The 16,361-nt window shown below is 55.7% G+C and overlaps 1 protein-coding gene and 1 long non-coding RNA gene across 5 annotated transcripts; one reads left to right on the top strand and one right to left on the bottom strand.

Moving 5' to 3' along the window:
* The first annotated feature begins 963 nt into the window (after nucleotides 1–963).
* On the top strand, nucleotides 964–10,163 carry SELPLG (selectin P ligand). 4 transcript variants are annotated; one of them, XM_010999131.3, is made up of 4 exons: nucleotides 968–1,115; nucleotides 2,805–2,910; nucleotides 5,795–5,905; nucleotides 8,430–10,163. In XM_010999131.3, the coding sequence occupies exons 2-4, from the start codon at nucleotides 2,856–2,858 to the stop codon at nucleotides 9,662–9,664; spliced, it is 1,401 nt and encodes a 466-aa protein (XP_010997433.2). In that variant the 5' UTR covers nucleotides 968–1,115; nucleotides 2,805–2,855; the 3' UTR covers nucleotides 9,665–10,163. The 4 variants fall into 4 exon arrangements, with proteins under 4 accessions (XP_010997436.2, XP_010997433.2, XP_010997435.2 ...); XM_010999133.3 differs by lacking the exon at nucleotides 5,795–5,905; XM_010999132.3 differs by lacking the exon at nucleotides 2,805–2,910 and having other exon boundaries at nucleotides 979–1,115.
* On the bottom strand, nucleotides 1,557–5,875 carry LOC135319737 (uncharacterized). Its single transcript, XR_010378569.1, has 2 exons — nucleotides 5,738–5,875; nucleotides 1,557–2,549 (listed from the first exon to the last, which is right to left on the bottom strand). It is a non-coding gene; the product is annotated as an uncharacterized LOC135319737 (long non-coding RNA).
* Nucleotides 10,164–16,361: the final 6,198 nt, after the last annotated feature.

Here is a 16,361-nt window from a genome sequence, read left to right as displayed (position 1 = left end):
CCCCCTCCAGCTGCAGCTTCGTAAGGTGACCCAGGTGCTGTCATGTGAACACCCGCTGGGGCTCTGATTTCAGTTTTAAACAACCTGTGTGCACGGCAGGATGTGAACCTCTATTTGCCTGTGTCCTGAGCCCCACCTTGTGCAAAGCCACAGGCCAGACCCTGGGAGATGCCCCTTGAATTCATGGAGAATCTGTGCACCGCCAGGCCTCTCGCCTTGTTCCCGGGATGTCTTCCTGCTGCCCTGCCCACCCTGCTCTTCTGAAATACCACTTTCCCGTGGCAGAGTCTCCTGACAGCTCCCTCCCCAACCCAGGGCCCAGGGTTAGGGGCCCCTCCCAGGCTCTGTCCTATTGTCCTTTTTATGTGTTTACATTACTTGCTGGCTTCCCCACCAGGTGAGGAGCTACAGGAATTACCTGCCTTAGAATCTCAGAGCTGGGGGGTCAGAGTCGGCTAAATGAGGGAGAAATAAGACAAGCAGGACTCGCCCTCGTGGAATTTGAAGTCTGCCTCCCCAGAGAGGGTTCTGGAAGGCAGCGAAAAGGATCACTTGTGCACCCTAGAGAAACTGTTTGGATCACAAAAGAGTTGCTCCACTGGATTTGCAAAGCTCATGAAGGTCTGTGTTTTGTGACCCCCACCCCACCCCTCAGCCACTTCCTTCTTGGCCAAGAATCAAGAACCCTCCTCCTTCGCATCTGGTCACTCCATCCCTTCCAGGGTGGGGTCCCCTCTCACCCCGACTCTCTGTGGTCTTTCCAGGCTTGGGGCCCTCAACCCCCCCTCCCCAGAGACCATCCATGTGGTTCTAGGTGTTCTTGTAGTTACAGGAACTCAAGAGTGACCTTAGGCTCTGCGGGACTCTGTCTCTCACTACCCACCCAGTCTTAATCAATGTTGTCCCCGAAGCTGTCACAAACAAGGCGGTGTGGCCTATCACGTGGCCGTCTGAGTAACCACATTCTCGCTTCCTTCTTTGACACACAGCAGTTGGGGGTTGATGCAGTCTGAGCCCAGGGCACGGGTGCTGCCCAGGCTGGGTCACTGTCGCTAAAGCAGAGCAGTGCTTCTCCTGGGCCCGCGGGGCAGCTGTCGCATGCTCTGCTGAACACGGTGAGTACCAGCTTGCAAAACCGAAGGGAGAGGCTGGGTTGGAGTGGAGGAGTCTCAAGGGACCAGCGGGCCTGCCTGACAGCCGAGGGCGGCTGGGGGCAGCCCCTGGGCAGGACCTGAGCTGCAGCTTCTAGAAAGGGCACCCCAAGGCTCTGGGCTCTCGGGATGGGGTCTGCCTGGAGTTTGTGGCCTTATCCACTGCCTCTTCCGCATCCTGCTTCCCTCAGCTTCCATCCCGCCCTTCCTGTCAGGCTGGCCAGCAGCTGCCAGCTTGGGGATTATTCTGAATTTAAAAAACTGGAGAAATCAGCAGTGTTTCCCTCAAAATCACCCTACTCCCTTCTTTCATGGGTGGGAAACCAAGGCCCAGAGAGGTGAAGGGATTTGCTCAGGCTGTGAATCCAGAAGTCTGTCATTTCCAAAGTTACTTTTTTCCCCACATTTTTAGGAGATGGAGAGCGACACTTGTCCATAGCAAATTATTAAAATATACTATTGCTAGCAAAAGAGGAAATAATAATAATAGTAATTAGGATACTCTTATTAAGTTGTATCTGGGGTGCTTTAGGGGTGTAAAGGAGAACGGTGAGGGGCCGGTGGCAAAGCAGTGCCACTGTTCACGCCCACACCCACACCCATACGCACGCACGCACGCACGCACGCACGCACACACGCACCGCCATAGGCAAGGACCAGGAGGGGCTCCTGTCACCTGAAATTCTCTTTTCTCAGGAGGTGGTTCCCTGGGCCTGGGCAGGCCGCACCCTAAGGGCAGACACTCCCTCACCAGGCTTGGAGGGCAGACAGGGAGACTGAGACAGCAGAAGGCTCTGGGGGGTGGGGGGGCCAGGCTGAGCGCCCCCTGGGAACTTGAGCCTTCAGAAGGCCGGGGAATCATCCGGGAACCCTGCAACCCCTTTTTACAGATGAGAAAACCAAGACTCAGAGGGGAGAAGCAGCTGCCCCTGGCCGCACGGCTGGGAGGTGGCCGGGCCTGGATTGCGGTGGTCCCATCTGGCCGCAGGACCCTTGTGGAACCCACAGAGAACTCAGGCCTCGGTCCCTCTGTTGCCTTTCTGAGCTGGAGCAGGGAGACGGCGGGGGTGGCCTCTGGCTGGAAGGAAGTAGGATTTTATAGGTCACACTGCTCGCCTCAGGACAAGGGAAAGATGAGGTGTTGGGGCAAGGAATAGTGACTTGATTCAGAGAGCCAGCAGACTGTGAAGATGGCCCACTGTTGTCCCAAAGACCCATCTTACCCGAGTTAGAACTCAGATTGTTACACTGAAAGGGGAGGGGGTGTGGCTGGTCGTTGCAAACTTCCTGGTGCCAAATCCTTTGTTCTCTCAGCTGTCGGCGTTGGTCTGGTCACCACGTTCCTATAAGCCTCCAACAAGACCAGTGTTGCCTTCTGTCCTGCACCGTTTTCTGTCTCTATGGATGGAGAAGTGTTACACCTTTAAAGGTCTGGCCTGGAGGCAGAGCCTTGAGAAAGGGCATTGTGTGCATTTCAGGCTCTAGGCGACATTCTTTGACAAAGGTGCAGAGCCAGCAGGACCAAGCCCAGACGACAGACCCGAGGCATAGAGTCAGGACAGAGTCAGGCTTGTTCTCTGTTACAGGATGGCCGGGTACATCTGTGTGTGCGTGCGCGCGTGTGTATGCCGGTCCATCTGTCTGTCTACGCAGGTATCCTCAGAAAACCATCAGTTGTGAAACTAAAACCAGGTGCAAGGCTCCATGAATGCGTTTGTGAGAGTGCCTCACCTCCTCTGTACCAGGCCAGCAACGTCAGGTAGGATAAGTGAGAGCTGGGTTTTTTCAGAAGGGGAGGCAAACAAAACAAAACAAAACAAAAACAAAACAAAACAAAACAACTTAGATGTCACTATGGTTTGTGTCCGTGTAAAAGGGCCAGAGAACATTAAACACGGATTATCTGCAGTGTTAAAATTTCATGGGGCGGGTGGTAATTAGGAAAGTAAAGTCTGAACAGGCTCCTTGATGGGGTCTGGGGTAACTGATGAGAAGAGGCTGGGAAGTACAGGATGACAAACGTGAGGCCGGGAGCCTGCAGACAGCGCATGCTGTGCGGTCATGTGCCGGCTGCCCTGCCTCGCTCGTGTGTCCACTCCTGAGACGGGCCTATAATGAGTCCCCCAGGATAGCAGGCCTGTGGGGGCTGAGGATCCAGTGGAGACTCTGCCCTCCAAAAGCGTGTGGTCTGGTGGGGGCCATGGGACAGCCACAGTGCCTGCGCCTCAGTGGACCAGTATCGCGACAGACACCCACTAAGTGCCTGCCTGTCTGCTCAGCCCCGGACGTGTAGCGTGAGCCACAAGACTTCTGTGGTTTCTGTCCTTTTAGTCTTCATGGAAGGAGATGAATGTTTAGAACATAAACACTTAAAAAAAAAAAGGTTTAACCAACTGGAACAGCTAATCATGCCTGGGCAATCTGGGAAGGCTTCCTGGAGGAGGCAGTGTTTGCTCTGGCTCCAGAGAATGGCCTGGCCTTGTTCACTGGTGATAGGGAGCTGTGACTGTGAGGTGGGCTCTGGAGCCAGATCACCCAAGTTCAGGTTCCTGCTTCCTCTCTTACCGGCTGTGTAACTCCCGGTGCCAAGTGAGCTTCAGTTTCTCCATCTTTCACGTGGGATTAATACGAGGAGGTTGTGGGGCCCGAGTGAGCTAGAACCTCACGCGTAGCTCTTAGAACTCTGCCCAGCACGTCGTCTACACTTGAGACACGTGATTCCCAAACCAGGGGAGGCCCAGGCTGTGTATAGTGCCCAGGGCTTGGTTTCTCCCAGCCCCAGCTCTCTCTGACCAACAAGGCCAGAGGTGTGTCAAAGTTGTCCCAGGGTTGGCAATTTTTCAGGGACGTGGCCCTACATGCAGAATGACAGTGACAACAGCTGGCTTTTACTGAGCACTTCCTATGTGCTGAACACGCAACCTGGACCAGCTCCCTTCAACCCTCAACAACCCCAGGAAGGGTGGGCACTACTAGGGTCTTGTGTTCTAGGCCAGGAACCGGTGGCTCAGAGAGGTGTATTCAGTTGCCCAAGGTCACCCAGCTGGTAAGTGACAGAGCTGGGACTGGATCTGGTTTGATACTGGATTTGATCCTGAGTTGGGCAGGCAGGGCCTGTCTCTTTCTGTCCCCTCGCCCGTGCACAGTAAAGCCGATCTACTGACACGGCTTGGTGGTGGTGGAGGAAAGTGCGGCCTGTATTTTCAGGCACCGGACGAGGAGTCCAGGGCAGCTAGTGCTCAAAAGGCCCGAACTCCCTGGTGAATTTCAGCAAAGCATTTTTAACGGCTGGTTGAGCCAGGGGCATCCCAGGGCCTGTGATCAGCGTGTGCACAATTCTTTGATTGGTTGATGGTAAGTTACCCGGGGCAATGCCACAGGGGTTAACATTACCCATCTTTCTTGAATCTGGTCGGGGTTTTAGCATCTGGAAAGCAACTCAGGAAATGTGCTACCGTTATCTGGGTACTTCAGAGAGGGAGGAACTACAGCAGAGGGTGTCGGGGGAGAGGTCTGTCCGGGGAAGGCCGCACAGGGTCCTGCTCGGTTCCATGTCCAGTCCACCAGGACTCAGACCTGCACTGGGATCTGGGAGGACATCTGGGCCTCCGATGGATCTGCTCATCGACTTGGAGCCTTCCCCTCTCTGGAGGCTGTCCAAGCCCCACCCTGAGATTCTCAGTCTCTCGGACCCTGATTCTAAGCTCTTGCACACTGGGACTCCTGAGATTCCAGGTTCCGAATGGGAGGTCCCAAGCTTTGTGGAATCTTCCCTGGGCATCCTTCCTCTGTATCCCGGGGGCAGCCGCCACCGCACCATCTGCGGAGCTAGGGTGTGGCCTCGGGCTGCTCACACCTCTGCCCGGGTTTGCAGTGACAGACAGGAAATGCTGACCTACTCGGTTAGGCCCCTCCTTCTCAGCCCCACCCGCTCCACTGCTGTGGTAACTCTTTTCCTGGAGGAGGGAGGAGGTGAAAGGCGGGGCCCAGAGGATGACTTCACCTCTCTGAGCCTTGCTTCCCTCATCAGTATAACGGGAACCGTCCCAGCCAGTGCTGGAGTGGAGACGAAGCAGTCCTCCCCCTACGATGGGGAGATAATGAAATAACCCACCCCCAGCAGGGGCTCTATAATGCATCGTTCGTTGCGGTGCAACACGTTTGTTGCAGCAGACATTAAAGTTGTAATCTACCTGCCCCACCCAGCGCTCGCCCTCCGCTCTGCTCCTCGTTACCTGTCTGGCTCCTTGGAGCCACGAGCCTGGTTTCTCCCTGTCACGTGGGCTGATGCCTGCCCAGCCGCAGCCTGGCTGGAGGCTGCCGGGTCCCTGGTCCCTTCCCCTCGAAGCCCCATGATACTGCAGGCACCAGGCACGCGGATTGCCTGAGACTGACGGGGATGAGGATTTCATGTGCTGACACTGGCTGTCCAGGCTGAGCTGGTCGCCCTAGACAGGCCCAGGCAGGGAGATCTGGGCTTTTCCAGTGGACCCTGTTATCATCTCCCAAAAAGGCAGGGAGGTCTCTGTTCTCACACAGGTCCCTGCAGCTTTCCTAACCGCCCACGGGGAAGGTAGGGAACTCACCATCTCTGTAGGCTCTCGGTGAGTCAGAGACCTCCCTCTCTTCTTCTCTGCCCACAGCCTCCTGCTGGATGCCAGGCTCAGGGACCTTCCCTGCAGCATCTCCATCCGGTCTCATCTTTGAGACAGTATGGCCCATTTCACAGATGAGGAAACTGAGGCTCAGAGAAGGTGAAGGGACCCGCTTGGGTTACGTGGCAGCTAAGTGGTCTCTCCTCCACCCCAGGCTGCCTCTGTGTGCAGGGGACCATGGGGATGGGCGCAGGGGGAGGGCCCACCTTGGGGAACACAACCTGGCCCCCTCCACAGTACCTTCCCAGCCTCCCAGCAGCAGAAAGCCAGCCCCTGACTCGCCCAGATGCCTCCCAGACCCAGGAACTGGTGCACTGGGTCTTCTGTTTCTGTTCCTCCCTCTCTACTTCCAGGAAGTGGCTGAGGGATCTGCCTTCCAAAAACCGAGAACTGCCCAAGTTTGGGTGGTGGGTGTGAGTCCTTTCACAATTATGCAATATTTCCCTGAGCTGGTGACTTCTTCCTAAATTTACCACCCCTAGGGAAGCGGGGCCAAGGTTCCCCCAAGTAGGAACACCACCCCCTGTGCACAGGTCTGCCTCCTGAAGGCAGGTTCAGAGACAGAGTGTGTTTGTGTGTGTGCGTGCGTGTGTGTGTGACACATTTATTAAGCACCTACTGTGAGCCTGGAACTTTTGAATCCATCATCTCATTACATTCTCCCCACAGCCCTATGAGATAGGTGCTATTTGTTGTTCCCATTTTACAGATGAGAAAACAGAGGCTCTGAAAGGCAAAGATCTGGGTCAAGGTCACCCCACTTGTAAGGGACGGAGCTGGGACTCGAACATCCTTTTGTTAGCCCCCGCAATCTGTGCTCTCCACCCTGTGCCCCACATAGCAGAGGGGGCTGACCTTTCTGGGTGATGTGGCCTTCAGGGTCCTCCTTACTCTTACTCTGCCCTTGCTCTCCCCAACCACAGCCACAAACCCAGCAAGTGAAGTTCTCTTCTAAGCCTTTCCTCCTTCTGCCCCCTCAGCTAGGTCAGGCCTCTCTGCAAAGCCTTCCTGAGTCCTCACTGGCTTCGAATCCCATCTCTGCCATTCAGCAGCTGTGTGTCTTGGGGCAAGGTGCTCCACCTTTCTGAGCTTCATCCCTCCTCTGTAAAATGAGAATAACTGTGAGAGCTGGATGGATCTGGTGCAAATAAAAAGTTTGGTTTAAGAGAGCATTTTTAAATGTGATCAGACTGGCATTTCAGAAACCATCATAATTCTAGCTAACATGTGAAAGGTTAGATTGAGTTTGGAAGCTGAGGGGTCTGTGAGGGGGTTACAGTCAGTCAAGGGATGATGGGCAACTGCCCTCTGCTCCTAATTACATGAAATACAAGGGAAGGTACAGGAGATTATCCAGGCTCTGCCCCAGACACTGTGCCTGGAATCGCATACCGAAGGGAACTATGTCCTGGGAATCCAGGAATACCTGAATCCTGCCTCAGAACACGGCCATTGTCTACCACACGATTCTCAGATGCAAGGTTTCAAATTCCACAAACACCAGCCAGTGCCAGGGTGGGGTCGGGGGGGTGCGGAGTGTAAAGAGAGAGAGAGAACCAGAAGGCACGAATGTTCGCAAGGCCAAGAAGAAATGGGCCAGCAAAGGGAGAGGCACTGCCCTTTCCGGCCTCCTGGTTGGGAGGCTGAGAGGTAATATGAGGCTGGACAGTGGCCCTCCTGCCCACAGGCAAACGAGATGACTGTCAGCTTGCTGAGAGCAGGGCTGTTCGGAAAAGATCTGAGTTTTCTCCTGGCCCCAGATAGTGTGGTTGATGGCTCTGGGCCCTTGAGGACTTACGGGATACGTTTACTGAAAGAACCAACGTCGCTGCTCTTTGCTGGAGCTTGAGGTGGGAGCAGAGTGCTAAGGGTATCACCTCTTTTTATCCTCACAAGAGCCTCAAGATAGGTGCTGTCATCCCCATGGGGCAAGCAGGGACCCAGCCAAAGGGAACTGGACCAAGCGGAAACACCAAGAAAGGATTAGAGAACTGAGAATCTGGGGGACAGGCTGGGGCTGTGTGGGGTGGGAGCAAAGACAGGGAACGTGCAACAGAGGGACATGGAGGGAGGACTCAGCTTCGGCTCTAAGAGGCCTCGAAGGTCCCAATGAACAGCTTTATCCTGTGGCCCTGCAGCCTCCCAACTCTTGCTCGTGGACCTCACCAGTGGATAATATATGTAGACCCATCTGTTTATGACTTGTCTACAGGTGCCACTGTTCTCATGGCATATTATACACATATACAACAGTAGAAATTAAGAAGCAATGACATGAAAGTTAATACAATGAGACGATCTAACATTTTCTTTCTACATTCCAGTAGATGGTCTTGCCCACAAATGAAAGGTTTTAATCAGAAAGGATAAGGAGGCAAATATAGTTTCTACACGCTATATAGAAGGAGTTGAAGCCCCCCCCCCGATGGATTCCGTGATATTGATAAGTAATATTAGCTGCTGTTTGCTGAGGGTCCACTGTGCACTGGGCATGTACTGGGTCAGGAGGGTACCCTGGACCAGATGTGCTCCCAGTGTGGCCATCCAGGGTCATGGTCGAGGGTGCTTGGCAGGCGCAGGGGTGCAGCCGTCCTGATGTCGCTCTGTCCATGTCCCCCTCCAGGTGCCATGTTTCTGCAACTCCTCCTGCTGCTGACCCCGCTGGGCCCTGGGAGCAGCCTGCAGCTAATCACCCACTCAGAGTTCGTGTGGGACTACGATGGGTCTGACTATTATTCACATGGCACAGACTTTCCAGGAGTGCTTGAAACCAGGACTGAGGACCCATCCCTGAGCCTCAAGCTTCTGAATGTGACAGGAACATCAGGACAGAGAGATTTTGCAGGGCCTGAAACATCTGAGTCTGCCTCTCTGGGGGTGGCCACAAGGGACTCTGCTGTCCTGTATGCAGGTGCGGCAGCCACTGGGATTCTGAGCACAGAACTGGCCACGCAGGGAATTTTCATCACACGGGGCCCTCTGACCACAGAACCCCTCACTGTAACCCCTTCCATCACAGAGGGTCCATCCACAGAAGGAGTGCCATCCACAGAGTTGGCCACAGTGCAGGCCCTGTCCACAGGGCCAGCAGGCACATTGGCACCAACCACAGAACCTGCAGCCACCGAGGCTCTGTCCACGGGTCTGGCAAGTGTGGTGGCACTGACCACAGAACCTGCAGCCAGCGAGGCTCTGACCACAGGGCCAGCAAGTATGGTGGCACCGACCACAGAACCTGCAGCCACCGAGGCTCTGACCACAGGGCCAGCAAGTATGGTGGCACTGACCACAGAACCTGCAGCCACTGAGGCTCTGTCCACGGGGACGGCAAGTACAGTGGCACTGACCACAGAACCTGCAGCCACTGAAGCTCTGACCACGGGGCTGGCAAGTATGGTGGCACCAACCACAGAACCTGCAGCCACCGAGGCCCAGTCCACGGAGGCCCTGTCCACAGAATCCACTTCCACTGAGGCCCTGACCACAGAACACATAATTGTAAAGTCTCCGTCCAGAGCACCAACTGTGAGCCCCAGTCCCACAGAGGGCCCGCTGGACCACAACCCAGTGAAGCAGTGCCTGCTGGCCATCCTCATCCTGGCCCTGGTGGCCACCGTCTTCCTTGTGTGCACCGTGGTGCTGGCCATCCGCCTCTCCCGCAAGAACCACACATACCCTGTACGCAACTACTCCCCTACCGAGATGGTCTGCATCTCGTCCCTGCTGCCTGAGGGGGCCGAGGGGTCCACTGCCACGGCCAATGGGGGCCTGTCCAAGGCCAAGAGCCAGGGCCTGAAGGCGGAGACTGGGGAGGACCGCGAGGGGGATGACCTCACCCTCCACAGCTTCCTCCCTTAGCTGCCTGGGCTCCATGTTCCCCTCCTACCCCAATCCTGGAGGTGGGGATCTTTAGGGCGGGAACCCTGGCCGCCCTCCGCAGGCCTGAGAGCAGCCAAAGTCCAGGAATCCAAGTGAGACTGGCAAACAGAACCTCCAGTGGAGAGTGGAGATGCCCCTCCACCTCTCTGTCTCCTGTCTGTTCTGGAATCCCTCTGATGGCCTCCCTCTGATGGCCTCCCACGCCTGTCCTTCCCCTCCCCCAACCCAGGAAGACTCAGAGTTCCCTGTCCCCAACCCCACCACCATTCTCTTCTGGTTGCCATGATCACCTCACAGGAAGGGGGCATTTTGGGGAGGAGAGCTTCCATCTGGTGCCAGAGTTACCCCCATCCTGCCCTCCCTCGATTTCCCCTATGACCACGTTTCAGGATGGCCTCTATCTTTCATGGACATCTGCCCCGGCCCAGCCCCGGGGCCGGGAACAGCATAGATCCTCAATAAATATTCGGGGCACAGATGATGGCTGAGTAAATCCTTCAGGGCATTTCTTCAGAGGAGAGATTGGGGCAATGCAAGAGGGGTCGGGACAGGCAGCAGGGTCGTGGGGACAGAGCCAGGGAGAAGTGCAGGAACGTCTCCTCCTTCCCCCTGACCCTCTAGAACAAGGGTGACACCCAGGAAGATGTGTTCAGGGTGTTTTGGTGGGGACGCTGGTGGGAGCAGGGCATCCGCCGTGGGCTGGAGCAGCGGACCCTGGAGAAGGCCAGCTCCTGGGGGAGCAACAGGGGTTCACTTCCTCTTTGGCAGTGATCAGAAAAGCCAGCTGGGGAGCTTATCACTGGGTTAGGGAGCCAAGGGCTGAAGGACTTGGAGGACATTTGAGCCGTCCCTCCAGGGTCTTGTTACCCTCTCTGTATGGGCAGGGATCAGGTCTCCGCACTCCCCCGAGGGCCTGCAGAGCCCCTCTGCTCCAGGATGCTGTGTGTGTGGGCACAGCTCTCTAATGGAAGTGGGCCACCCCTCTGTAGCCCTCTCTCCAAAGTGCAGGATTCAAGTCAGCAGCCGGGATGGTGGGTGCTCGAAGCAGCCACCAGGGGGCGCCCGCCACCAGCTCTTGGAGCAGCTGGCAGCCTGGCGCTTCCATCCGTCCAGTCTGGGGATGAGGGAGGGACCGTTCAGCCACGATTGCTCCCCAAGCCCACAGCGGTGCTGGTGTATAGTTGACAACTGGCCTCTTGCGTGGACTAGTGCCCAAGGGGTGATTTGTATAGCTTGCCAATTTCCCTGCTGTAAATATTCCCATGGCCGATTTTGAGCAACCAACCACTTATCTGTAGATGTTCCAGAAATGCAAATAATGCCAACAGCGTAGTTAATAGTAGGATGTAGTGAAATCACAAGGAACTGTTGAGTTTTGAGTATCGAGGGCCTTGGTTTTTAATATAACATAATTTAACTTTATGGAACAATTGACTCACAACTTTCTGAAAATTTGACAGTTGGCTCTTGGAGGCTGGTGTAGGCTGGTTCCTGCATCCCACTGTGCCCTGCCCCTGCATGGACCTCCCCTCGCCCGCGAGCATCACCCCCTGGATGGCCCGTCTCCACTGGGCACGAACACCTGCCACGTCTCCATGGAACCCCTCAAATGGCCTAGGAAGGAGGAACTAGGACTCTCCCCATTTTACAGAAGAGGAAACTGAGGTTCAGAAGTCACTTGTCCTGGGTCAGGCCTGAGGATCTGAGATTGGAACCCAGGCCTGAATCTGAAAGCCACGTTCTTACTAATAGGTCACGCTGTCCTTGAGATCACAGCGGGGTTCTAGGGGAACCCCATGCCCCTAATTCCCACCACTGCTGACCTGCCCTGGTGTTTGGAAGTCCCCCATCAGCCACCCTTTGTGGCTTCTGGTTGCTGAGGGAAGGCATTGGCACTTGAGAGGGTGAGAAAGTCGAACCCAGCTCCCTCCTTGCAGAGAGTGGGACACAGCAGAGCTGGGGCCCAGGACAGACAGGGATGGCTGAGAACAAGGAGCTGGCATTTACTGGGTGCTCAGTGCGTGCTCAGCCCCCTGCCAAACACTTTATCTGCTTAATCTCATTCCAGCCTCATGACAACGGATGTGGGGACATTGATTATCCCATTTTACTGCTGGGGACACTGACGTTTGGAAAGCTGGACTGGCGTCTCCAGCAGGTCGCACTGCTAAGAAACCAGACTCTGCTGACTTCAGCTCTGGCGGCAGGGAAGGAAGGAGGGTAGACAGGAAATGGGGGGCAGGGGGTGGCATGCTAAGTTTACTCTAGCCCCTTGTCCGTTTGGAGGTGGGCCGCCAGCCTTGCGGGTGTTTCATCCAGCAGCTGATCTGCGCACAGGCTCCCCAAACCCTCCCCCCTATATTCCACCCCCATCTGCCCCTCTGCCAAACCATATAACTCCGTGCGGGTGGCGTGCTAGGTCCTGGAAATCCACCTGAGCTGGACAGGCCTGGTGATGCCCTTTGAGGCTCATGGTCTAGGGGGAGAGAGAGGTGAATCGAATGATCATGCAGAAAAATATCAGATTATGGCTGGGCCCAGAGCCCCAGAGGAGCGGTGCTCCGGGGTTGGGGAGGGCAGGCTCTGAGCATGCAGAGCGCAGCCAGGCTGTGGGGGTGGGATAGGGAGGAGTGAGGAAAGTGTCTGAGACTTGAAAGATGAATCTATTGACTTGAGAGGGTGGGTGTAGAGAGAAAAAATGCCCCAGCCATTGAGAACAGCGTGGAGAACGAAGTGCGGGGGGTGCGTTGCATATTGCCCAGGCACTGAGGACCAACAAGAGGGCCATTCACCTTAATGAGAGCAAGAGAATAGTGGCAGCCCTGTCCTGTGTACTGACCATGCCTTCACCCTCTGCTAAGCTCGCTGCCTGCATTTTCCCATTTATTCTCACGCCGTGACATAGGTCCCATTTGTAACCCCATTTTACAGATGAGCACATTGAGGCTCAGAGAGGTTCAGTGACTTGCCTAAGGCCACACAACTTGAAAAATCACAGATCTGGGACTTTTAAACTCGGCTTTCTAGGGACACCAGCCACCAGAGACTGGCTCCTTGAGGAGGGGCTGGGAACTCCCCAGATTTCCAAGACTCAGAGCCACACCCTTGGCCTGACTTCCTATTAGCAATAGAGTCTTTCCTGGAGGCTGCTCTGTGTCCATGCCATCCCTCACTGGATGGGAGGCAGCCCCTGGGCCCTGCCCATCCTTGATGCTCATATAGTGCTGGAGGCTGGGGAGGAGGTGGTACCAGAGGGTGCCGTGGGGGCAGGGTATCACCTAATCTCTGGACTCAACTGTGGGACCTCTCTCCCAGGTCCTGATTTTCCCTTCTGTAAAGTGGGAATATCTGTATTAACTCCCTGCTGTAGGGATAGCTCCAAAGGGAAGAAAGCAGATCTAAGGTGGGGAGGCTCGCGGATGACGTGGTGGGCAGTGAGGCACCCACCAGGCACCATAAGACGGCAGCTTGGGAGAGAGAGAAGGTCTGGGGCTGTGGGGACGTCTGCTCAGAGGTGGGACTGAAGCCCTGGGTAGGGATGGGACTTACCAGAAGAGGGCGTGCGAGTGATTTCCAATGTGGAGGCAAAGATGCTCTCAGTCCCCAAAAGGTGGGTGTCTTCACACCCGTGGGGGGAGAAGACATGACAAACGGGTCCTGTGTGAGCGGTCCTTTCCAGTGCATTTCACCAGATGTAGTTCAGCTGCATCTAGAGACGGTTAACAAAGGATCAGACCCCTGTGGGGGACGTGTCGGGTGATTTCAGGGTCCAAACGTGATGGGTTTGGAGGCCATGAGTGCTGCCCACCTGCTCTGCCCTCCCCCAGCGGTAGAGATGGGCAGAGTCCCCACTGCTGGGCTCTTGAGGGCACCGTCCGCTCAGCTCAGTCTCTCCCTCTGTACTCACTCCACACGCGGTCCCCACACATGGGAGGGTGCATGCTCACAGGCAGGAATTATGGCTTGGCCCCTAGTCCGATCCTGGCTCCTGGCACAGAGCAGGTGACTGGGAAATGCTTGCGGAATATTCCACCATCTGGAAATAGGTAAAGAAGAGTAAGGTGGCCCCAGTTGTCTGATCAACAGAATGTTATTCAGCACCTGAAGATGATGTTTTTGAGCAGGAACGTGGGAAGATGCCCATGATGTAATGTTCAGTGGACGCCGAGCCTCAGTTTCCTCCTCTGCGGAATGGGATAATGGTCGCATCACGTCATGGGGGTGGCGGAAGGCTTCAGGAGACAAGGTACAGAAAGCACAGAGCCCCGTGCCTGGCCCAGGGTTAGTGCTTAGTGGAATCGTAGCTGTGGGATTGTCAAATGTAGAAAAAAAAAAAATGGCGGGACGTACACCAGATTGTTCAGAGAGATTAGCCACTGAGTATGGAATTATAGGTGAATTTTATTTGCTTCCTTCAAATTTCCTGTGTTTAACTAGTATTTTTCAGTGGACAGAACAAAACCGTAAGTGTTAGGAAGTCCCAGGCCTTTGCAGGTGGTGAGTAAAACACTGTCCTTTAGCTGCTAACATCCACACAGGAAGGCTCTGAGCCAGTCACCTGGGGGTGACTTTGCCCCCCAGGGGGACATCTGGCAATGTCAGGAGGTACTTTTGATTGTCAGTGCTTAAGGGAGCATGGCTGGCATCTGGCAGGTGGTCAGGAACCCTGCTAACCATCCTGCAGGGAACAGGACAGCCCCCATCCTCCCCGCCAACCCCAGCAAAGAAGTGTCTGGTCCAAACATCTGTGGTGCCGAGATGGAGAAACCTTGCTTTTCCCCGTCAGCAGTGAGAGAGCCATGGAGCTCCCCTTCTTAGAGGTGTTTGGAAACGCAGTGGGGCCTCTGTGTGGTGTGAACTTGGTTGTCAAGCGTCCTGCTGGGGGCTGGAAGGCTAAAGCCATAGCTGCCCTGCCTTTTGCCCCCCGGGGGCCTGCAGGGCTGGCGCCCCAGTGCTCGGCAGAATAAGGCTGCTGTCCCCGAGTGTGCAGGGGGACAGCCCTGGAGCTGCTTTTCCCAGCAAAGGAGAGAGGAATGGGCTCCGGGCAGGAGATGGGACATCAAAGGGGCAAAGACACAGTTCTTTTTCCAGGCACGTGAACCCTGCTGGGGGAGCACGGTCCCCGTCTGCCTCAGCACTGCTTGTGGGCTGACCCCTCCCTGGGGGCAGTCCTTCCAAGAGACCTTGTTCTTCTGCCTCATGTCTGGCCTCTGGGCCCCCTAGAGGGACAGGCGTCAAGTGATTTCCCCCAGAGTTTCAGTGGCCCCTCAGCAAATCGCTGAATACAAATGCAGGACAGTGGGGTCCCCTAATCCAGCCAGCTGAAGCTTCTGGAACCCCTGCCTTGCTTAGACCCCCATCCCACCTCTTGACAAACGTGTTGGTTGGATGAGTGCAGGACAGCTCCTGTGACCTCTCACTCTCGCTCTGCTCTGGCCCCATGAGCCTTCGTGCTCTTTCTTCCTCACATGCGCCTGCCTCGGGACCTTTGCACTTGCTGTTCCTCTGCCTGGTCTCTGCTTCCCAGATGTTTGCGCGGCTGGCATCTTCTCATCCTTTACATCTCAGCTTGAATGTCACCTCCTCAGAGGGCCCCTCTCTGCAGCCCTGCCCCCAGTTTTTCTTTAGGACAGTTTCCTTTTCCTGGTCAAGGACTGGTGACCATCTGGAGTGATGCTGTTGATATAGGACTTTCACTGTGTGAGGGCGGGGCCTCTGTCCCTGGCATTCAATCTCTCCTTTCACTGCACAGCGCCCGGCGCAGAGTAGGGGTTCAGGAAATATTTACTGAATGAAGAAACGCGCAAGGGAGGTTGGCAAGGGCGTGAGGATGCAGGCAAAGCGATGGGACTGGCAAAAATCTAAGTGCCAAAGGCAGAGATCAAGGGAGCCTCAGGTTTAAGGCTTAGAGTCAGGCGGACCTGGTTCGAATCCCCGCTCTCCTGCTTACTAGTTGCAAGACATTGGGCAGCTCTGATCTCTGGGAGGCCCAGCTGCCACCCCTGTGAAATGGGGAGAGAAGTCCTTGCTGTTCAGATGGCTGTGACATGCCTGACACACGGCAGGCGCCCAGCTAGACAGTCCCTGGCCACCGGGCAGGTGTGGACCCTATGAGGAGCACTGTGGGGTGGGGGCCCCCTTGTCCCCCCCAAGCCTGGAAGCGTTGCCTCTGTGGTTTGGGGAGCAAACCCCCACCCTGCTAAGCTCGCCGTCTTTTGGCCTAAAATTAGCTCACAAATTCCTTGGCTGCCTGGCCGGTGCTTCCAACCGACAATTCAAACCAGATGTTTCCAGCTGTTGGGGCCCATCCCCCTGGCCAGAGCCTGCGTGTGTCCCGGGGAGGTCTGAGCCCAGGGGATGTCAATCTGCTGCAGGCACTTGGGGGGCCCCGGTGGCGGGGTGGGTGCTGGGGAAGCGAGCTTGGGCCTGCAGGATCACCCCTCCAAGGATGAGGGGCCCTTGCTGGCTGACCTGCTGGCGGGTGGGGGCTGGGGTGGGTAACTGCTCAGCTCTTTTCTGTCCAGTAGCTTTATGGAGTGCCTACTGTATGCCAGGCCTCTGTGTTCACCCATGTCCAGATGGTATGAGAAAAATTCTCAGTCCGAGGTGCCACGTGTGTCTCTGTGGTTATTGTTAGCGTGTGTATTTAGTGCCAGGTAGCAAGACTCATTACATT

Source organism: Camelus dromedarius, chromosome 31 (assembly GCF_036321535.1).
Source record: "Camelus dromedarius isolate mCamDro1 chromosome 31, mCamDro1.pat, whole genome shotgun sequence".
Classification (NCBI taxonomy): Eukaryota; Metazoa; Chordata; class Mammalia; order Artiodactyla; family Camelidae; genus Camelus; species Camelus dromedarius.
Note: the sequence above shows the minus strand (reverse complement) of the source record. Positions and strands in the feature narration are given on the sequence as shown.

Coding starts and splice junctions, on each gene's coding strand:
- SELPLG (XM_010999131.3), top strand. CDS start 2,856: ATGAATGCGTTTGTGAGAGTGCCTCACCTCCTCTGTACCAGGCCAGCA. Junction 2,911..5,794: donor TACCAGGCCAGCAACGTCAG/GTAGGATAAGTG, acceptor CTCTGCCCACAG/CCTCCTGCTGGATGCCAGGC. Junction 5,906..8,429: donor GAAACTGAGGCTCAGAGAAG/GTGAAGGGACCC, acceptor GTCCCCCTCCAG/GTGCCATGTTTCTGCAACTC.